The 24,096-nt window shown below is 41.7% G+C and overlaps 1 protein-coding gene across 2 annotated transcripts in view; it reads right to left on the reverse strand.

Moving 5' to 3' along the window:
• Window positions 1-24,096, reverse strand: part of LOC133562239 (CUB and sushi domain-containing protein 3-like) — a 673,567-nt gene that overhangs the window by 120,010 nt on the left and 529,461 nt on the right. For both annotated transcript variants that reach the window (XM_061916244.1, XM_061916243.1), the window contains exons 55-56: window positions 17,915-18,100; window positions 15,818-15,991 (exon numbers count right to left, since the gene is read on the reverse strand). In XM_061916244.1, the coding sequence (XP_061772228.1) occupies window positions 15,818-15,991; window positions 17,915-18,100 (360 nt within the window). The remainder of the gene's footprint in view (window positions 1-15,817; window positions 15,992-17,914; window positions 18,101-24,096) is intronic.

Here is a 24,096-nt window from a genome sequence, read left to right on the forward strand (position 1 = left end):
CTAGGATAATTCTGGGAAATCCCTTGTCTTTCTATTGTGTTGCTAGTGTTTTAGTGAGTTTACCAGTACCTGAAAGTCGGAAGTGTACGTCCACGGCCGTGTGTTGACGCGCATTGTCTCGGGGAAGTCGACGGCAGCTGTATGGACGGCACAAGCTCTGCTGATATCCGGTAAGAGGCAACTTTTTACCACAATTTTCTCACCGAAACCTGCTGGTCCATTCTATGTGTCATACTTGATCATTTCGCGAAAGGATTTAGTAGAGAACATCCATAATAAAATTTGCAAGTTTTGGTAGCCTATATAAAAGCCCTGCCTTTACCGGAAGTCGCAGACGATGACATCACCCGTTGATGGCTCCTCACATCGTCACATTGTTTTTAATGGGAGCCTCCAACAACAAGAGCTATTCGGACCGAGAAAACGACAATTTCCCCATTGATTTGAGCGAGGATGAAAGATTCGTGTTTGAGGATATTGTTAGCGGCGGACTAGAAAAAAAAAAAAACTTGATTGCATTGGGACAGATTCAGATGTTTTTAGACACATTTACTAGGATAATTCTGGGAAATCCCTTATCTTTCTATTGTGTTGGTAGTGTTTTAGTGAGTTTAACAGTACCTGATAGTCGGAGGTGTGTGTCCACGGGTGTCTTGACGCCGCAGTGTCTCAGGGCAGTTGATGGCAGTTTTATGGACGGCGCAAGTTCAGCTGATCTCCGGTAAGAAGCAACTTTTTACCACAATTTTCTCACCGAAACCTGCTGGTTGACATTCGGTTGGGATCCATGTCCGCTGTGATCCATACTAAAGTTTCACCTCCGTGAATTTTAAACAAGGAATCACCGTGTGTTTGTGTGGCTAAAGGCTAAAGCTTCCCAACTCTGTCTTTCTACTTTGACTTCTCCAATATTAATTGAACAAATTGCAAAAGATTCAGCAACACAGTTGTCCAAAATACTGTGTAATTATGCCGTAAAAGCAGACAACTTTTAGCTGTGTGTGTGCGCAGCGCTCATATTCATAACAGTCCGTGACGTCACGTGTACACGTCATCATTACGCGACGTTTTCAAGAAAAAAGTCCCGGGAAATTTAAAATTGCAATTTATTAAACTAAAAAGGCCGTATTGGCATGTGTTGCACTGTTAATATTTCGTCATTGATGTATAAACTATCAGACTGCGTGGTCGGTAGTAGTGGGTTTCAGTAGGCCTTTAATAATGACTAATTAAGAGCCAGTATCTTACTAATTTGCATGTTAATAAGAAACTAATTAATGGTGAATTTGTGTTCCCCATACTAAAGTGTTACAAAGTTCTGAAATATTAGAGGCACAAAACCAAACTTGAATCCACTTGGAAATCTTTAGCATGATCTGAAAAGGGCCCACACAAAGAGACACCGTCACAATGTAACATATTTTGAGCGCTTAGGCAAGGAAGAATTAGTAAATAGTCTTAAGTCAAGATGTGCCATACAGACTGCTAATGGAAAGCACTGAACTCTGCGATCAAATCAGTAGGTGTCTAAACTGAATGTGAGCTCCGTTTATTTTGCTTCACTAAACCTGCTATTCAACATCAACATTTCATCTCCACCATCCAAGTAAAAAGGATTCTATAGGTCTCATTAATTCTCCATCCATGTTCCTATCAGAGTTGTCTCCAGTGGGTAACAAACAGTCTCATTCTCGCACCCAGCTCCGGGAAATGAGAACGTGATGACAGGTATGGTGTCAGGGAAATAACGTGAGCGCCGAACGTTTCATGCAGCGTTAAGCAGACTCTCGCAATAAGGGACCGTTCAACATTGCATTCAAGGGGGATACATTGAACACAAACTACCACTTGTGCTGTTCTGGCTGAAAAAAGGTGGAACGGAAGGTGAAAATCCTACAAGAGAAACAATCAAATATTAACTCAGCGGCCAAACAAAACCCGATGAAGGCACAGCAATGGATGAGAAGATGTTCAGATAATATGCACGTAAATCGAGCTGGCATATTGAGCGACAAACAAACAAGAGTGCTGAGCTTGCCTGTGTGGCTCAGTACATGCTGTCTATTTGCAAGGGATCGGCGCTTTATTGGCTTTGAGATCCTGTTCCTTGAGCCGTGCATCATTTCTTGTGTGTTGTCTGCTTGCTCTCGGCCTACAGATCAGCAAGCAGCTGCGCTAATAGTCACTGTGTTGACAAAGCTTCACTGCGCAAAGCTCACATCTTCTATGCACATCACGGTGCTCCGAAGCACACACGCTGGATTTGTCGCGTCAGCTGAAGATGATAGGCTCGTCGTGTCTGACAGTGTTTTAACGTTAAAGTGTGTGCGTGTACACACATGTGCTACCTTTGGGGTGTGTCTGGGGGAAAGGGCTCTTGATTGCTCTCCCTTTGTGAGCATAAACGTGCTAAGACGCACAAGTACGAGTGCTCGTACAAACAGCATGTGTGCGCACGAAACATAGCATCTGCCAGGACTTAATGAGACTCCTTCGTTTAGGTGAGGCAGACCAGCAACGCATGCCCTGTGACAGCTATAATCTCACTAATTGGGCTGGTGGAGAATTGGGTTCGTATCCGACTTAATATCCGCTCACCCTTTTGTAAGGAAATAATAAGGCCTTCAAGTCAGCCATGCAACAGATGAGCACAAAAGGCAAATGACTGGACATGCCATGTACTGTAAGCCCCAGCTTATAAATTAACAAGAGGTGGCAGTTGAGAATAAGAACAGACACATACCGTAGATCAGTGTTTCCCAAAGTGGGGTACGCATACCCCCAGTGGTACGCGAGGTGATTGTAGGGCAGGGGTCGGCAACCTTTACCATTCAAAGAGCCATTTTGACCCATTTCACATAATAAAGAAGACAATGGGAGCCGCAACCATTCTCGCGAATATCTGCTGATTGTTACCCAGAGAACAATAATAAGGGCGTGCTATGAAGCCATTGCCTTTGACGCCTTCAACAACATGTACAAACAGCTTGCCAGCCCCGTGACATGTTGTTTGAGGCTTCCGCATATACACGTACACGGCTGCAAGGCATAGTTGTTCAACAGCCATACAGTTCACACTGAAGGTTGTGATATAAACAACTTTAACACGCTTACTAATATCCGCCACACTGTGAATCTACACCAAACTGTTGCGCTCTGTGACTCGGATCTTCACATATTATTGTTTATTTTTCCATCTTTGTTCTCATTCTCCGTTTGATCAGTTTATTTCCCGTTTAGTCAATCTCCATGGTTAATTATTAGTTTCAGCTGTTACTCCCGGTTCCTGCACACCTGTTCTCTGTTAATCACCTTCCCTTTATAAGCCTTCCTCTTTTCATTCTTCTGCCTGGGACTCTAGTTTGCTCTCACGCAACTATACGTCTGTTTTGATCATTTGCTTTCACGCAAGTATTTCTATTCTCGCTAGCTTCTCACGCTAAGCCACTTGTTTTGTGCCAACGTGCCATTTTAGTTTGTCTATTTTTACTTCCTAGTTTTCATACTAGCGTTTTAGGTTTGCTTTTATTAGCTCCAGTATTTCTGTTCAGAGCTCCCTTTTTGTTAAATAAATATTTTAAGATCTACCTTTGTTGTGTTCACGTGAACGCATCCTCGAGGGAATCGAACCGGCACCACAATGCCCACTAGTCCTTACACCAAACAAGAATGACAAACACATTTCGGGAGAACATCTGCACTGTAAGACAACATAAACACAATATAACAATTATCCAGAATCCCACGCATCCATGAAAATTCCTGGCTATATTATACACTCCACTAGCAAAACAACCCCCCGCCCCCCACCGTGCGTCAGTTGAGGTGGGCTGTAAAATATAGCCAGGACGTGTCATGGATGCGTGGGATTCTGGGTATTTGTTATGTTGCGTTTATGTTGTGTTACTGTGAGGATGTTCTCCCGAAATGTGTTTGTCATTCTTGTTTGGTGTGGGTTCACATTGTGGCGCATATTAGTAAGAGTGTTAAAGTAGTTTATATCACAACCTTCAGTGTAACCTGTATCACCAAATATGCCTTGCAATCTCGTACGTGTGACAATAAAAGCAGCGAAATGCATGCGTCCGTCGGGCACGCACATAGCATTGTGTAAAGGCGGGCGCAAAACATGTTGTAGAGGACGTTAAAAGTAAAGTCATCACGGCACCCCCCCAATATTGTAGTCCGAGTAAAAATCGGAGAATGTTAACCCCGGGCGATGTCCGGGAGAGGTTCGGGGGGGTTGGCGATTATGCAGCTGAGCCACATCAGAGTGGCCAAAGAGCCGCATGCGGCTCCGGAGCCGCGGGTTGCCGACCCCTGTTGTAGGGGCTACGTTAAGGCCAACGCCGACCGGACACGGAGCGACGATACAAACAATTTGAACTCCATTGTTTATAACGGAGCAAAGCCCAACGGAAACGTCTGCCACGCGGCTGCCGCGGAGGGTTAGAAGACTGTTCTAAAATCCTGCACGGCTGCATAGAAATGCAGTAGTTTCACTTTTTGTTTTGTTTCCCCCCGCCATTTACAATGTACAATTATTGGATAAAGGCAAAATACCACCCCGTGCTGTGGACCTGCATCCTAAATACTAAGGCAGTGACATGACGAGGTTGGTAGAAGGTGGGGATCGAACCAGGAACCCTCAGGTTGCTGGCACGGCCATTCTCCCAACTGCACCACACCGTCCCTATGTATATACTGCCCATTCCTATATTAATAATATATGAACGTTGCGCCTCTACTGCAGACCACCGACTTGATCGGCATCTTTTATAATCCAGCAAGAGCAACAAAGATGCAACGAACACGGCGAAACATACAGTGGGGCAAAAAAGTATTTAGTCAGCCAAGTTCTCCAACTTAAAATGATGACAGAGGTCTGTAATTTTCATCATAGGTACACTTCAACTGTGAGGGACAGAATGTGAAGAAAAAATTCAGGAATTCACATTGTAGGAATTTTAAAGAATTTATTTGTAAATTATTTGGTCAACCATTCAAAGCTCTCACTGATGGAAGGAGGTTTTGGCTCAAAATCTCACGATACATGGCCCCATTCATTCTTTCCTTAACACTGATCATTCGTCCTGTCTCAAAACAGCCCCAAAGCATGATGTTTCTACCCCCATGCTTCACAGTAGGTGTGGTGTTCTTGGGATGCAACTCAGTATACTTCTTCCTCCAAACACGACGAGTTGAGTTTATACCAAAATGGATACATGGATGATACAGCAGAGGATTGGGAGAAAGTCATGTGGTCAGATGAAACCAAAACATAACTTTTTGGTATAAACTCAACTCGTCGTGTTTGGAGGAAGAAGAATACTGAGTTGCATCCCAAGAACACCACACCTACTGTGAAGCATGGGGGTGGAAAGATCATGTTTTGGGGCTGTTTTTCTGCAAAGGGGACAGGACGATTGATCCGTGTTAAAGAAAGAATGAATGGGGCCATGTATCGTGAGATTTTAAGCCAAACCTCCTTCCATCAGTGAGAGCTTTAAACAGTTAACCAAATACTTATTTTCCACCATTATTTACAAATAAATTCTTAAAAATTCCTACAATGTTAATTCCTGGATTTTTTTTTCACATTCTGTCTCTCACAGTTGAAGTGTACCTATGATGAAAATTACTGACCTCTGTCATCATTTTAAGTGGGAGAACTTGCACAATCGGTGGCTGACTAAATACTTTTTTGCCCCACTGTAAACCGAAAAGGTAAAAAAACATCTACATATTCGATACAATATCTCTGTTTTTCAGAACTCTGTTGAAAAAATATGCCTCCGTCTGATACTCGCCGGACCATAAACAAGCCCCTCCCACTCTGTGCCTCGTCTGAATGAAGCACAGCTTCACATGTCACTCAAAAGTGCAGATTCTAACCATTGGAATCATTTCTATAGTTTGAAAATATACAGTGGGCCACGTTGAAATGTTAGAGTTAGCGCTATTTGGTAAATTGAAATGAAAGCCTTCTTATTTAGATGAGCATGAGGAGAAACAGATTCTGTTCCTGCTCTAGTTCACATTTGCCGCTAAACCAGGGATGTCAAACGTGGGGACCGAGGGCTGAATCAGGCCCGCAAAAAGGTTTTCTGGCCTGCAGGGTGAGTGTGCTAAGTATAGAAATTAACCTGAATTTTTTTAATGAAAGAAACAGCTGTTCTAAATGTGTCCACTGGATGTCGCACTAGCAATTCTTTGTATCTTAGTAGATGATGCTACATATGCACAAAATAAACCACATGATGTTACTACATCAGACAAGCAAAATGATGAAACTACATAAACAACATATCGTAATTTGATTTTGGTATAATTTTTTTTATCTTGATAGATTGAAAATTAACACCAATGAGTTGACTGATAAACATCAAAACATATTTTATTCAGAAAAGGTGGGTGCCATGATTGGGTATAAAAACAGCTTCCCAAAAAATGCTCAGTCTTTCAGAAGAAAGGATGAGGTGAGATACACCCTTTTGTCCACAACTGCCTGAGCAAATAGTCAAACAGTTTAAGAACAACGTTTCTCAAAGTCTAATTGCAAGAAATTTAGGGATTTCAACATCTACGGTCCATAATATTATCAAAAGATTCAGAAAATCTGGAGAAACCACTCCACATAAGCGGCATGGCCGGAAACCAACATTGAATGACCGTGACTTTCGATCCCTCAGACGGCACTGTATCAAAAACCGACATCAATCTCTAAAGGATATCACCACATGGGCTCAGGAACACTTCAGAAAACTACTGTCACTATATACAGTTTGTCGCTACATCTGTAAGTGCAAGTTAAAGCTCTACTATGCAAAGAGAAAGCCATTTATGAACAACATACAGAAACGCCGCCGGCTTCTCTGGGCCCGAGATCATCTAAGATGGACTGATGCAAAGTGGAAAAGTGTTCTGTAGTCTGACGAGTCCAAATTTCAAATTGTTTTTTTTAAATATTTGACATCGTGTCATCCGGACCAAAGGGGAAGTGAACTATCCAGACTGGTATCGACAAAAAGTTCCAAAGCCACCAACATCTGTTATGGTATGGGGGTACATTAGTGCCCAAGGCATGGGTAACTTACACATCTGTGAAGGCACCATTAATGCTGAAAGGTACATATAGGTTTTGGAACAACATATGCTGCCATCCAAGCACTGTCTTTTTCATGGACGCCCCTGCTTATTTCAGCAAGACAATGCCAAACCACATTCAGCACGTGTTACAACAGCGTAGTTTCGTTAAAAAAAAGACTGCAGGTACTTTCCTGGCCCGCCTGCAGTCCAGACCTGTATCCCATCGAAAATGTGTGGCACATTATGAAGCGTAAAACACGACAGCGGAGACCCCGGACTGTTGAACGACTGAAGCTCTACATAAAACAAGACTGGGAAAGAATTCCAAATTCCAAAGCTTCAACAATTAGTTTCCTCAGTTCCCAAACGTTTATTGAGTGTTGTTAAAAGAAAAGGTGATGTAACACAGTGGTGAACATGCCCTTTCCCAACTACTTAGGCACGTGTTGCAGCCATGAAATTCTAATTTAATCATTATTTGCAAAAAAAAAAAAGTGTTTGAGTTTGGACATCAAATATCTTGTCTTTGTAGTCCATTCAATTGAATATGGGTTGAAAAGGATTTGAAAATCATTGTATTCCGTTTATATTTAAATCGAATACAATTTCCCAACTCATATGGAAACAGGGTTTGTACATGTTCTGTCTTCAAACAAAGAAAACAATCTGAAGTTTTCTTTATTTTTAAGTTATGGTGCCATGATTTCACCAGTCCGGCCCACTAGGGAGTAGATTTTTCTCAATGTGGGCCCCGATTTCAAAATGAGTTTTATCCCCCTGCGCTAGACGAATGTCATCGCGCAGCAACCAAGTTTGTGGTCTATTTGCTACAGTAGACACTACAGGTGAATGTTCAATTGTAGTCAGAGAAAAGTTGCATTTTTTCCTCCAACTAGGTTTTCTCTCAGTCATTATATTATACAGCTGAAACTCAAAAAAATTGAATATTGTGTAAAAGTCCATTAAAGTCAGCAGTTAACTTTAAAAAGTGAAATTAAAATGTTTCCCTTTTGAGTGGCGCCAAAAAATATATTTTTCTCAGCTGTTGTCTGTATGGTCTGTAATACACTTTTGCACCACTTTTGGCAATAGTGACAATATGAAGCTGAAGTCCTAGAGAAAATTCTTAAGAGCCAAAATTATGACTAGCGTGGTGAAGCTCATTTACAATTAAATTGTATTGACACTGTATATTATTTTTTATCATTAATTTACTTAGAATGTATTTATTAAAGCACTGCACAATTGTATGTACATTGATTTTTCATCCGTTATTATGAGTCCATTCTTTTGCAGCATATTTGATCAGTATTTATCTTTATAACAAGCCCAAGCCTTATTAATAATCTGTGTGATTAACACATGGTTTAATATTATTTGACCTGAGGGCTCCAGGTTCCACGTCCCAAGAGCTACCTTATGTAGCAGAGGATCGGACCGCCAAGTGCCCTGCCTTCGGCTGCCGCCCAGCTCACATATATGGCCCCTGCTATGGGTGGTGAGCCCATTGGAGGGGGGACCCACATTGCCTCTTCAGGCTGTGTGTCCAGGTTGAGTTCAACCTGATGGACGAGAGGGTAGCCTCCCTCCGCCTTCAGGTGGGGGGACGGGTCCTGACTGTTGTTTGTGCTTACACGCCAAACGACAGCTCAGAGTATCCACCCTTTTTTGGATTCACTCGAGGGAGTGCTCGCGAGTGCTCCCCCGGGTGATTCCCTCGTTCTACTGGCAGACTTCAATGCTCATGTTGGCAACAACAGTGAAAACTGGAGAGGCGTGATTGGGAAGAGTGGCCGCCCAGATCTGAACCCGAGTGGTGTTTTGTTATTGGACTTTTGTGATCGTCACAGATTGTCCATAACAAACACCATGTTCAAACATAAGGGTGCACTTGGCACCAGGACACCCTAGGCCGCAGTTCCATGATCGACTTTGTAGTCGTGTCACCGGATTTGCGGTCTCATGTTTTGGACACTCGGGTGAAAAGAGGGGCGGAGCTTTCTACCGATCACCACCTGGGGGTGGGTTGGCTGCTATGGTGGGGGAGGATGCCGGACCGACCTGGCAGGCCCGAACGCATTGTGAGGGTTTGATGAGAACGTCTGGCAGAGTCTCCTGTCAGAGAGAGTTTCAATTTCCACCTCCGGAAGAACTTTGAATATGTCACGAGGGAGGCGCTGGACATTGAGTCCAAGTGGACGATGTTCCGTACCTCTATTGTCGAGGCGGCCGATTGGAGCTGTGGCCACAAGGTGGTTGTTGCCTGTTGTGGCGGTAATCCTAGAACCCGTTGGAGGACACCAGCGGTGAGGGATGCCGTCAAGCTGAAGAAAGAGTCCTATCGGGCTTTTTTGGCTCATAGGACTCCGGAGGCAGCAGACAGGTACCGACAGGCCAAGCGGTGCGGCTTCAGGCGACACGAAAGCAAAAACTCGAACATGGGATGAGTTCGGGGAAGCCATGGAAAACGACTTCCGGACATTTTCGAAGCGATTCTGGACCACCATCCGCCGCCTCAGGAAAGGGAAGCAGTGCAGTGTCAACACCGTGTATGGTGGGTATGGTGTTCTGCTGACTTCGATTGCGGATGTTGTCGATCAGTGGAGGGAATACTTCGAAGACCTCCTCAATCCTACCAGCACGTCTTCCTATGAGGAAGCAGTGCCTGGGGACTCTGTGGTGAGCTTTCCTATTTCTGGGGCTGAGGTTTTCGAGGTAGTTAAAAAGCTCCTCGGTGGCAAGGCCCCGGGGTGGATGAGATCCGCCTGGAGTTCCTTAAGGCTCTGGATGCTGTGGGGCTGTCTTGGTTGACAAGACTTTGCAACATTGCGTGTGGACATCGGGGGCGGTACCTCTGGATTGGCAGACCGTGGTGGTGGTTCCTCTCTTTAAGAATGGGGACCGGAGGGTGTGTTCCAAATATCGTGGGATCACACTCCTCAGCCTTCCCGGTAAGGTCTATTCAGGTGTACTGGAGAGGAGGTTACGCTGGATAGTCGAACCTTGGATTCAGGAGGAACAGTGTGGTTTTCGTCCTGGTTGTGGAACTGTGGACCAGCTCTATACTCTCGGCAGGGTTCTTGAGGGTCCATGGGAGTTTGCCCAACCAGTCTACAGGTGCTTTGTAGACTTGGAGAAGGCATTCGACCGTGTAACCCGGGAAGTCCTGTGGGGAGTGCTCAGAGAGTATGGGGTAAGGGACTGTCTTATTGTGGTGGTCCGCTCCCTGTACGATCAGTGTCAGAGCTTGGTCGACATTCAGTGAGGGTTGGACCCCGCCAAGGCTGCCCTTTGTCACCGATTCTGTTCATAACTTTTATGGACAGAATTTCTAGGCGCAGTCAGGGCGTTGAGGGTATCTGGTGTGGTGGCTGCAGGATTGGATATCTGCTATTTGCAGAGGATGTGGTCCTGATGGCTTCATCTGGCCAAGATCTTCAACTCTCACTGGATCGGTTCGCAGCCGAGTGTGAAGCGACTGGGATGAGAATCAGCATCTCCAAGTCCGAGTCCATGGTTCTCACCCGGAAAAGGGTGGAATGCCATCTCCGGGCGAGGAGATCTTGCCCAAAGTGGAGGAATTCAAGTACCTCGGAGTCTTGTTCACGAGTGAGGGAAGAGTGGATCGTGAGATCGACAGGCGGATCGGTGCTGCGTCTTCAGTAATGCGGACGCTGTATCGATCCGTTGTGGTGAAGAAGGAGCTGAGCCGGAAAGCAAAGCTCTCAATTTACAGGTCAATCTACGTTCCCATCCTCACCTATGGTCATGACCTTTGGGTCATGACCGAAAGGACAAGATCACGGGTACAAGCGGCCACAATGAATTTCCTCTGCCGGGTGGCGGGGCTCTCCCTTAGAGATACGGTGAGAAGCTCTGTCATCCGGGAGGAGCTCAAAGTAAAACCGCTGCTCCTCCACATCAAGAGGAGCCAGATGAGGTGGTTCGGGCTTCTGGTCAGGATGCCACCCCAACGCCTCCCTAGGGAGATGTTTCGGGCCTCAGAATCCCCCGGGAAGAGCTGGACAAAGTAGCTGGGGAGAGGAAAGTCTGGGCTTCCCTGCTTAGGCTGCTGCCCCCGCGACCCGACCTCGGATGAGAGGAAGAAGATGAATGGACTGACGGGTTCCAGGTTCAATCCCCTCTACCACCATCGGAGTTACTGCTGTCGTGTCCTTGGGCGAGACACTTTACCCACCTGCTCACAGTGCCACTCACTCTGGTTTAAATGTAACTTCGATTATGGCTTTCACTGTGTGAAGCGCTTTGAGTGACTAGTGAAAAGCGCAATATAAATATAAATCACTTCACACTAATTCAGAAAAGTTGCGACCCGATCGCAACAAGCTCAAGAACACCTGGTTTACGGGACACACTGTAATGAAATTTAAAAATAAAAAATATTGCAGTGACGATGATGAAAAATACTTTGAACATACATGTCGCTTACGACAAGATCAACATTTTTCTCGAGTAAGCAGGTAAAAGACAACACAACATTTGGAAATGTATCTGTGTAATTTCAGACACATTTGGAACATAAAATAATTATTCGCTAATTACAACCATATTATACCATGCCACCATCAAAGGAGTTTAATGCTACAATATAAGAAAAAGAGTAATACAAGCAACAGAAAGAAATATGAATTTTTTAATTGGGACTCATTGAATTTCCCAGGGATCTACCAAAATCACTACCTGTGGGCCTCGGGGACTCACTGCATTAAAAACCTGCTGTGTTGTCCAGTTTACATTAGCTTGGCTTTTGTGAAAAACAAAACAAAAACATGGCGGTCATGTTGGCAACACACAACAATTAAGCCAGGAAATGAAGTGAAAAGAAATTATAGAATTTTGCAGAGCCCCACTTTCTAAGCGCTTCATTTGTCATGACAGCAGGGTGCTAATCAAAGAAATTGTATTTAAATAATAGATAGCCCAATTAACTAAGTAACAAGGAAAAAATGCATTCTTCATCGCTTAAAACACACACATACACGATTACACACACATGTATTTTTTCAAAAATTAATTGTGAAGGCTTAAAGGGCTACTGAAATGAGATTTTCTTATTTAAACGGGAATAGCAGGCCCATTCTATATGTCATACTTGATCATTTCGCAATATTGCCATATTTTTGCTGAAAGGATTTAGTAGAAAACATCGACGATAAAGTTCGCAACTTTTGGTCGCTAATAAAGCCCTGCTTTTACCGGAAGTATGTGCGCGTGACGTCACGAGTTGTAGGGCTCCACACATATTCACATTGTTTATAATGGGAGCCACCAGCAGTAAGAGCAATTTGGACTGAGAAAGCTACAATTTCCCCATTCATTTGAGCGAGGATAAAAGATTTGTGAATTACGATATCGATAGTGAAGGACTACAAAAAAAAACTGCGGCGGCAGTGTGAGCGTTTCAGATGTGATTAGACACATTTACTAGGATAATTCTGGAAGATCCCTTATCTGCTTATTGTTTTAATAGTGTTTTAGTGAGATTGTAAAGATTGGAAAGGCATACCTCGAGGTCGGATGGCTGCGGTGAACACGAAGTGTCTCAGAGAGAAGACGAGGAGCCAAGCTCACAGCTGCCTTTTTTGACAGCTGCTGCAGGACGACAAATAATCCAATGATGTCTCCGGTAAGATATATATGTCACAATTTTCCCATCCAAAATCATGCTGGTTGACGTAGAGAAAACATGTTCGTTTGACCGCTCTGCTTCACAACAAACAAAGAAACACCGGCTGTGTCTTGGTGCTAAAGACAGCTGCAATCCACCTCTTTCCACCAACAGCATTGTTCTTTATAGTCTCCATTATTAAATGAACAAATTGCAAACGATTCAGCAACACAGATGTCCAGAATACTGTGTAACTATGTGATTAAAACAGACGTCTTTTAGCCGCTAGTGGTGCAGTGCTAATATTTCCTAACAGTCCGTGACATCACGCGTACGCGTCATCATTCCGCAACGTTTTCAACAAGAAACCCGCGGGAAATTTAAAATTGCACTTTAGTGAACTAAAAAGTCTGTAGGGCATGTGTTGCAATGTTATTATTTCATCATTGATATATAAACTATCAGACTGCGTAATCGGTAGTAGTGGGTTTCAGTAGGCCTTTAAACCCACATATTCAAGAATATAAACATATCTAAGTTCATCCATCTATTTTTGCAAAATAAAAGCAAAGAATAAATGCAAACCTGTCTTGTACTGTAAATTCAACAATTGTGTGCCTCCCTTACTGCATTTCGGACAACTTCACTTTTGCCACTACTTGTCCAGTGACGACTCTGCATGGGCGCCGATCCCGTGGGTGCTGGAGGCGTGGGATTGTTTGCTACTTTCAATCTTTAAAATTGTTTTTGAAAAATCTATCTTCTTGTAGTTAATTTTGTGTTGACTTTGGTCTGTTTTACAAAATAATGAAGCCAAAAATCACATGGGATATTACCTTGGCTGAACGTCTATTTTTTTTTTTTTAATACACACACACACACAGAGCACCCAATGGCAGAAATGTAGATCGGCGCCTATGCTACTCTGTAAAAACATTGAAGGGAAGTGCAGTGCCATGTAAAGCCAAAAAACTGTACAGCAAGTCAGCTAACATATCTGGGTCGGTGAATGGAAGAAAACATGTGAGCATTTCGAAGAAAAAGAGAATCCGCTTAAATGGTTGAAAGAGCTTCAGGATGATGGAGGCTAAGAGTGCTGGAGTGACTAGGAGGGGGGTGCGGGGGGTACTTTATTTCACTTAGAAAAAAACCTTGCAAGAAAAATCGTTTCTTGCTACTGCCTGGATTTCCATAAAGTCTGTGGTAAAGTTTGCATTTACGCAATGAGGTCATAAGTTCCCTGAATGGAAGAAGACAGATGAGCGAGTGTCATTGTCTCAAGTATTTTCCACTTTTGGCTTTCTGCAGACACATCAAATAGTCCACCAGTGAGTCGGGTCTAATGTGGGAAAATCTGAAATGTTTTTTTTTTTTTTTGTCCGACAGGACCTTGTGGACAGTAATGGCCCATTATTTTGGCACAAAGGTACAGTTTCAAAAAAAATCTGTAATAGCTCCACAGGGGAATAGTTTGGGTCCAGTAAATGTGTTCAGTCAGCTATGAACAGTACTGGTCTATAATTTGTCTGAACTTTAGACAAAAACATTATCCAAATGTCTTTTAGGGCCAGAGCTGCCACACTCCTGGGACAGTGTATTACATATTCTAACCTTTCTCACTCACTAATCAGGAATAAAGCTTGGTTGCTATTAAAAATATGCACTAAGCCACAAGCATGGTAAAGTAGCAAAGTGCAATTTTCAGGTGGGATCTAGGATGGTACCCAGTGCTAGGAATAGTGCCTTAGCTTTACTTTTAGTAACATCTCATGAATTACTTCATGAGTACATTTTGTCAAAGTCATTGATTGCAATTAAATGGGATACTTTTGGTCACAAGTTTCTCAAAGAACTACGACGAGCTGAGATGGCTCATTGTACTTAATGACGTAACAGAACAACCACAACACTTTAGATTAGCAATTAAAAGTAAAACAAATGATGCCGTGTTTTTTGTTGTGGGCAAAGCGGTGTGTGCATATGTGCTGCAAATATTTCAGACATGTGCTTTAACAAGTTAAATTTGTATTGCTTTGTGTCCGCACTGAGATCGGTAGGTCGTGAGTTCAAACCCCCGGCCGACTCATACCAAAGACTATAAAAATGGGACCCATTACCTCCCTGCTTGGCACTCAACATCAAGGGTTGAAATTGTGGGTTAAATCACCAAAAATGATTCCCGGGCGCGGCCACTGCTGCTGCTCACTGCTCCCCTCACCTCCCAGGAGGTGATCAAGGTGGATGGGTCAAATGCAGAGGATAATTTCACCGCACCTAGTGTGTGTGTGACAATCATTGGTACTTTAACTTTAATACTTGCACATTTAGGCAGCACGGTGGAAGAGGGGTTAGTGCATGTGCCTCACAATACAAAGGTCGTGAGTTCAATCCCGGGCTCGGGATCTTTGTGTGTAGAGTTTGCATGTTCTCCCCGTGACTGTGTGGGTTCCCTCCGGGTACTCCTACTTCCTACCGCCTCCAAAGACATGCACCTGGGGATAGGTTGACTGGCAACACTAAATGGGCCTTGGTGTGTGAATGTGAGTGTGAATGTTATCTATCTGTGTTGGCCCTGTGATGTGGTGGCGTCTTGTCCAGGGTGTACCCCGCCTTCCGCCCGAATGCAGCTGAGATTGGCTCCAGCACTTCCCGTGACCCCAAAAGGGACACGCGGTAGAAATGGATGGATGGAGTACAGGACCCAGTCTTCAAAATGGATCAGCGTATAATCTAATATCTGATTTTGAGTATAATTCTAAATTCAGGTCTAAGTGGCCAGGTTAATGACTAATGTTCTCAGTTTATTTTGTTTTTAACAAATTGAACTATGTAAAAAAGCAAGTTTGTCTAATATGATATGGCATTTTTGAGACTTGGGCTGTTTGATTTTGAGCGGTGCAGGTCTATGCATCTGGTGTTTACAAAATACATAATATGTATGTCGAAATAACCCCCCCCCCAAAAAGCAATTATTTTGAACTACAATGCACCAATGGCCGTATGTTGATGACTTTTATATCAGAGTCAAAGAAAGACAGTATGGAAAAAAAGACGTGTGTGTGTGTGTGTGTGTATGTGTGCGTGTGTGTGAGTGTGTACCTGAGCAGTGGGGCAGTGGGCTACTCCAATGACCATTAAGCTGACAAGTGAGTGATGAGTCTCCTATGAGCTGGCGATCATCAGAGCAGGAATACCGGACTGAAGAACCAAAGGTGAACTTTTCCCCAATCATCGCTGCGTGTGGAGGACTACCTGGGTGGCCGCAGTTCACTTCTGCATGACCAAGAGAAAGAGGGAAATAAGAATATCAATGAAAAAACAAATGAATGGTGGAATTGGTATTACCTCAGCTCAATACACTCCACAAAATAAATATCCACACAGCCTCTTATTTTACTGACATTATTTCCAACTGTTGTATTGAGGGCAAGAAAATAGAAAGCGTTCATTTATAAGTAAATGATCATATCGAAAAGTATGAATTAGTATGAAATAGTATTTAGTCTATAATGTAAACATATCACAATAATAGTCTGTAAAGTTCATTATAGTAATACAGTATAATAAAGATGAAACACTGACAGACAAATGTTTCAAAATACTGAATTATTTTTTTCACCAAAACAAGTATTACCTGGTTTGGTATTTGAATTTGTAGAATTGTATCCATAGCTGCTGAAATGTTCATTTTGCAAAACACTCATCACTTTTAATATTTAGTGTAGTAATTTGTGATGGGTAGCGAATGCTGTATTGTTATAGGCATCGACCAAATTTCAGGCATAAATTCACGTAAAATGTAGCTGCGCCATATTTCCATAGCTTTGTTGGTAGTGACGCTACGTCCAGTTGCAGACTAAACGCCGGCGTGAATACTTGGTGGGGAAACAAGCACTCAGGCAGACCTCTCAGCGGACTCAGCCAGATTGCCTCTACGTAATGTTGCAATTGTCCATGCCACCAAAGCAAGTATGCCTGATAGAAAAGACTTGACCGTAAAGCCCCACCTTTCCAAACTGCAATACTTTGATACTAATTGGCTTTGTTATATGCAGTACTTGCCACTGATTAGCATTAGCGATTGTACACTGCAATTTCAACACCTCCAAATTTGATCATAAAAACTATAACCAAGATGCACGTTGTGATCAAACAGCTGGTGTGTAATAAGTACACTTCTTGCAGTACAAATACTTTGTAGGCTGCAACATAAGACAATACAATCGTTTAGCTTTATAGCAAAGACTACTTCCTAGCGAGGCAACACAAAGTAGTCTCTAAACTACTGTCCTCTAATGTCTTGGTATTGCAACAACATGCAGAGACTACCATAAAATACTTGCAAATGAGACTTAAAAATATAGTAAGAAAACAGCTCGTTTAAATCTTACATTAAAACGATAGGTTTTATTATCAAACAATTAATAAAAAAGGTTCCGAAAATTGGTACTGTCGAATATTGGTATCAATTCTCAGGTACCGAGAATTGGTGCTGAATCTAATGAATCGTAAAAGGTACTAGAGATAATTAACAGTTAACAAATGATATTTATTGACATACAGTGTATGATGTTTCTATTAAAATGTCAGCTTCTCAAAGACCACACGCATTTAAAGTACAGTGTTCCCTCGATTTTCATGGTTATGATCCACAATTTGATAATGCAATAATCATTATTTTCTTTGTGTCTATTGATCCCAACTGAGCACAATCAAATTCAAAGTCTTTCCCAAAAAACTAATTGACTGCTGTTATTCCCGAACAAGCATTAGGTCCAAACGTGTTGCATTGTTGTTTCATAAAATTACCTTCTGTGTCATGAGAAGAAATGTGAAGTCATTTCAGTAAGTACTGTGCACAATGGGCTGGGTGTTTGGAAACAACATTACAACCTCATATGCAGTAGCTCATAAAAGTTGTAGTTCAAACTCAAGTGGCTCATTTTTAGAGAAGATTTGCTGTAGCTTGTAGCATCCTACGACACATTCTATTGATTATGTACCACACAACATAATAATAAGCTACTGGGGCATAGAGATCTCAGAAAAAGCCCCCAGACACATTTTATTAACCTGTGCTATTAAAGCTGTAAAAAAGAAGGACAAACAACATTTGTAAAGGATGGAGAAGAGAGGATGAAACTAACAAGCCTAGAGAGAGAAATCCTATGTTGCACGATAAAATAATAACTGTACCGATGCATTCTGGCAGAGGTTTGTCCCAATGACCCGCTGGTTGGCAGGTGAGGACCGAGGAGCCAAACAGGTAATATCCAGAGTTACAGTCGTAGAACACCACGCTGCCAAATGTAAAGTTGCCGTGTTCAATCTTGCTTTCACGGATGGAATTGGCAGGAATGCCGGGATCTGTGCAGTTCACCACTGTATGGGACAGCAAAAGACAAATAAGTTGGACAGTTGCTGATTTGTTATTAAACAGCAACATTACATTGTGTACAACAAATTGATTTTAGGTTAAAATAGGAAAATTGCTGTTGATTAAGTGTTGCATTTATGGTCCTACAGCAGTCGTATTTTAACACTTATGGACTGTTTGCCAGCTATATAGTAAGCAGGATAGCATAATCCACATACAATCTTGTTATTACATTGGAATTTCAACTTCAGAGTGCCCCAATTTGAGAGTATTTTTAGATAAGCGCTGTTTCTTGGCTAATTTTGTGCTTTACGTTGCAAGCAAAAATGTGTGTTCCAAGCATCCTCGCTATTAGTTGGCGTCGCAAATGTCACAGTGAACACCAAAACACCTGGTCTTACTCGCTGCCATTACCTTATAGCCAAAGAGCTACATAACTTTGTTTTTTTGAGTATGGGAGGAAAGAAAGTGGGAGTGAAGGGCAGTCCTGAAAAAAAAGTGGACAGTATTCATAGAATTAAAGAAATCAGTGGAGAAAAACGGAGTAAGTCAAATAATTTTGCTACAATAATGATTTCATACAGTCCGAGCTAATTGGCAATTGTGCGTCCTTTCTTTCTTATTGTACAGTGGGGCAAAAAAGTATTTAGTCAGCCGCCGATTGTGCAAGTTCTCCCACTTAAAATGATGACAGAGGTCTGTAATTTTCATCATAGGTATATTTTAACAGAATGTTAAAAGTATCCAAGAATTCACATTGTAGGAATTTTAAAGAATTTATTTTGTAAATTATGGTGGAAAATAAGTATTTGGTCAACCATTCAAAGCTCTCACTAATGGAAGGAGGTTTTGGCTCAAAATCACTTGATACATAGCTCCATTCATTCTTTCCTTAACACGGATCAATCGTCCTATCCCCTTAGCATAAAAACAGCCCCAAAGCATGATGTTTCCCCCCTCATGCTTCACAGTAGGTATGGTGTTTTCAGGATGCAACTCAGTATTCTTCTTCCTCCAAACACGACGAGTTGAGTTTATACCAAAAAGTTTTATTTTGGTTTCATCTGACCACATGACATTCTCCCAATTCTCTGCTGTATCAGCCATGTATCCATTTTGGTATAAACTCAACTCGTCGTGTTTGGAGGAAGAAGAATACTGAGTTGCATCTCAAGAATACCATACCTACTGTGAAGCATTGGGGAGTAAAAATCATGCTTTGGGGCTGTTTTTCTGCTTACGGGTCAGGACGATTGATCCGTGTTAAGGAAAGAATGAATGGGGCCATGTATCGTGAGATTTTGAGCCAAAACCTCCTTCCATCAGTGAGAGCTTCGAATGGTTGACCAAATACTTATTTTCCATCATAATTTACAAATAAATTATTTGTAATTCCTACAATGTGAATTCCTGGATTTTTTTTCACATTCTGTCTCTCACAGTTGAAGTGTACCTATGATGAAAATTACAGACCTCTGTCATCATTTTAAGTGGGAGAACTTGCACAATCGGTGGCTGACTAAATACTTTTTTGCCCCACTGTATATACTTTGCACCTCCATGCTGCATTCCTTCTTAAACACATTTTTAGCTGCACTTCCCCTTCAGTCTCTGCATCTTGGAGTCACGTTGTAAGCACTTATCTTTAGAGTGGTGTACACAAATAAATGATAAATGGGTTGTACTTGTATAGCGCTTTTCTACCTTGAAGGTACTCAAAGCGCTTTGACACTACTTCCACATTTACCCATTCACACACACATTCACACACTGATGGAGGGAGCTGCCATGCAAGGCGCTAACCAGCACCCATCAGGAGCAAGGGGTGAAGTGTCTTGCTCAGGACACAACGGACGTGACAAGGTTGGTACTAGGTGGGATTTGAACCAGGGACCCTCGGGTTGCGCACGGCCACTCTCCCACTGCGCCACGCCGTCCCTCAACAACATGTTTTGTCCTGCTCTGGGCTCAAACTGGGGTCCACTGATTGAGAGGCGAGAGTGCTAGGCAACGAGCCCGCTGTCAGATGCGTAACAGTTAACACAATAAAAACATAAATAAACACAAGGCACTTTTCTAATCATAATCACCCCGTTTCAGTTGAGGCATCATTTGCATAATTGCCACTTGTTCGCATGACTAAAACAAAAATATATGTCATGTGATCAGAGCTAACACTTTTTCTGCAGTGACAACTATTTCCAGGCTATATTAAGCACAGCCGAGGAAACAAAAGAGGCGAATCAAATGTCACAAATTCACAAGCATCTGTTATCAGAGAAGCTAAATCTTCAAAACAACATTGCTGACAAGGTTTGTCAGAGCGCTGAAAGACGACGAGGGTGAGCGTAAGTTCAGAGCACCATCAAATTGCATCAATAATGCAAATGTACTGCAGAGCTAGTTGAGTGTGAGTAATTATAGCAACGAAAAAACATATTTTGACAAAGCAAAAGGCATAATGACAGCGAATATGGCTTCAGGTTTTTTTTCTCCAGGTCTGTCTTTATATACTCATTTATATACTCATCAAACCTTTTTTTTTTTTTTCTTCCATCTGATGGCAAACTCTCAAAATGTTTGGACTGCAGAGGAAACCATTTCAGATTTGCTCTAAAAAGTTACCCTTAGTCTCAAGTTACCGCACATTAACTTTTATACGCGCTGCAATAAATATGACACAGGTAAACGGGTCACGGAAACGATATGATAAATAGAGGCAGGCGGCAGCAGCATGAAAGCTGGCAGGCTCTCAGAAACTTAAATTAAATGAATAACACAAAGGTACAAGCAGGCAATCTGACCTCAGGGACTGAAGACACTCGACAAAAAAAAAAGGGGTAAATAGAAAAAAGGCACAGATAAGGCCAAAAAAGTGAGGATAACTGCACAATGACCAACATTGTTGTGGTGATCACGAACAAAGGAGGAGCCAAGAAGAAAATAAGATAACCCAAATAAAATCTAACGGGTACAATTGAGAGTCATGAGGGTGACAAAAGGGCTGATGAGGACATGGGCTGATGAAAACTGAAAAAAAACTTAATCACGTCCCTTATAGCACTGGTTCTCAACCTTTTTTCAGTGATGTACCCCCTGTGAACATTTTTTTAAATTGAAGTACCCCCTAATCAGAGCAAAGCATTTTTGGTTGAAAAAAAGAGATAAAGAAGTAAAATACAGCACTATGTCATCAGTTTCTGATTTATTAAATTGTATAACAGTGCAAAATATTGCTCTTTTGTAGTGATCTTTCTTGAACTATTTGGAAAAAAAGATATAAAAATAACAAAAAAAAAACTTGTTGAAAAATAAACAAGTGATTCAATTATAAATAAAGATTTCTATACATAGAAGTAATCATCAACTTAAAGTGCCCTCTTAGGGGATTGTAATAGAGATCCATCTGAATTCATGAACTTAATTCTAAACATTTCTTCATAAAAAAAGAAATCTTTAACATCAATATTTATGGAACATGTCCACAAAAAATCTAGCTGTCAACACTGAATGTTGCATTGTTGTATTTCTTTTCAGAGTTTATGAACTTACATTCATATTTTGTTGAAGTATTATTAAATAAATATTTTTATAAAGGATTTTTGAATTTTTGCTATTTTTAGGATATTTAAAAAAATTCTCACGTACCCCTTAGCATACTTTCAAGTACCCCCAGGGGTAGGCGTACCCCCATTTAAGAACCATTGCCTTATAGGGTGACTTCATTTCGCTTCACAAATGATTTGGGATTATTCATTAAGAATGAGTTGTGTTCTCACTTTAGCAGCAATAAGGCTGCTATGTGCATGACCTCCGTGCAGGTAACGTGGGTTCAGTCCTCACTCAGTGACTGCGTTAATGTGGAGTAAATGGTTGTCTGTATGTGCCCCTGTAGTATATTCGCCAGCAGTCCAGGGCGTAGTCCGCTTTTGCCCGGAAAGGACGCTACATTGCTCTGGGGACGCGTTCCTTCGCTTGTCGCCGGCAAATTTTTGAGATACACAGAGAATGTGTCATAAAATGATAGTATCAACTGCTATATCTTCAGACAAACTTATATCATTTGCTGTTTATTGTTTATACCGAGAAACTCGAACGCCAATTTATGTAATTATCTGCCACATTTCGTAACAAAAATATTGAACGCATTTTGTAATAGACTTTGGAACACGTTGTAATAACATATTGCAAAAATTATTACAAAATGCAGGCGCTGCACACACCAAATGAAACAATATGGTGCATTATATCAGTGTTTTTAACCGGTGTGCCACAGCACACATGATAAAGTCTTGTGTGCCATGGGAGATTATGTAATTTCACCTATTTTGGTTAAAAATATTTTATGCAAACCAGGATTTATAATCCGCAAATAAAGTGTCGATGTTGAGTGTCTGTGCTGCCTCGAGCTTGGCAGAGTAACCGTGTAAAACTCTTTCATATCAGTAGGTGGCAGCAAATACATAATTGCTTTGTGAACGTCGTATCTAACGCATAAACCAGAAGTAAACAAAAGGCGAGTGACCCTAAGAAGGCATTGAAGCTTAAGGATGGCTATGGAAAATGAAACTAAAACTGAACTGGCTACAAAGTAAACAAAAACAGAAAGCTGGATGACAGCAAAGACATGCAGCATGAAACAGACAGTGTCTACAAAGTACATTCTGTACATGACATGGCAATCAACAATTTCCACACAAAGAAGGATAGCGTCTGCACAAATGAAATAGTCTTCATTGATTACACAAAGCAGGTGCGGGGAATAGCGCTGAAAGGATGACATGAAACTGCTGCAGGAAAATACCAACAAAACAGGAAAAGCCACCAAAATAGGAGCACAAGACAAGAACTAAAATACTACACACAGGAAAACACCAAACAAACCCCGAATAAGTCAGGGCGTGATGTGACATGTCGTGACAGTACTTTGAGACAAGAGTTCTAGTAATGCATGGTTTGTTATGGTTGGAATTTATATCCAACAATTGCAACAATTACTTTTCATTGTCAATATCTCCTACTGAGTTTCATTTTTTAATGTTTTCTGCTGGTGGTGTGCCTCCGAATTTTTTCAATGAAGAAAAATGTGCCTTGACTCCAAAAATTTTGAAAACCACTGCATTATGTAATAAAAAAAATATGAATTGATGCATGAATTAGAAAAACTATTAAAGCAACACAACACATTTAATATTTATTAGAATTGCTTTTGAGAATCTAGTAAAATGTTTCATTGTTCCAACCTAAATCAAACTTTATTCACTATAATGGAGAATGGGATCGCAAACTGGAGACAAAAAGGTACGCCTATGAAGTACAAACCCCGTTTCCATATGAGTTGGGAAATTGTGTTGGATGCAAGGGCGTAGAATTGGGTAGGGACGCTAGGGACACGTCCCTACCAATATCCAGCCGCTACTGTGTAGTCACTATCAATACAAGCCCTGCCCGTAATGTTTAGTCAATGATTATGGCACAGAAAGGGTTAAATGTCGGTCCCTGCTAGAAGTCCCGCCTCTAAGCTAAATATCGCTCCCTGATTGGTTGCCGCTTTCAAGCTAACTTACGTGTGATTGGCTGTCCCCGCTGTCACTCCTTCTGCTTGTAAATGCTAGCCTACATGCTAGTTGCTAGCGAGGGAGCAGAAGCACTTAATGCATTCAAGGCTGATCTTTTAAAGCAAGATTGGCAAAATGTTTTTGTGGAGGATAATAATGAAGCATACCATACATTCCTGGATATATTTCTGACACTTTATGACCATCATTGTCCATTGAGAGAATATAAGCAAAATACTAAAAAGAGTGAGAAACCATGGATAACAAGGGGTTTAGTAAAAGCATGTATATATAAAAAAAAAAAAGGCTTTACAAGGAATTTATTAAGAATCGAACAAAGCAAAATGAGGACGAATATAAAAAGCATAAAAACAGATTGACATGTATCATGAGGCTGCAACAAAAAAAACAATTATGAACAATTGCTGCATAAACATAAAAAT

The sequence above is a fragment of the Nerophis ophidion genome, linkage group LG11 (assembly GCF_033978795.1).
Source record: "Nerophis ophidion isolate RoL-2023_Sa linkage group LG11, RoL_Noph_v1.0, whole genome shotgun sequence".
Lineage (NCBI taxonomy): Eukaryota > Metazoa > Chordata > Actinopteri > Syngnathiformes > Syngnathidae > Nerophis > Nerophis ophidion.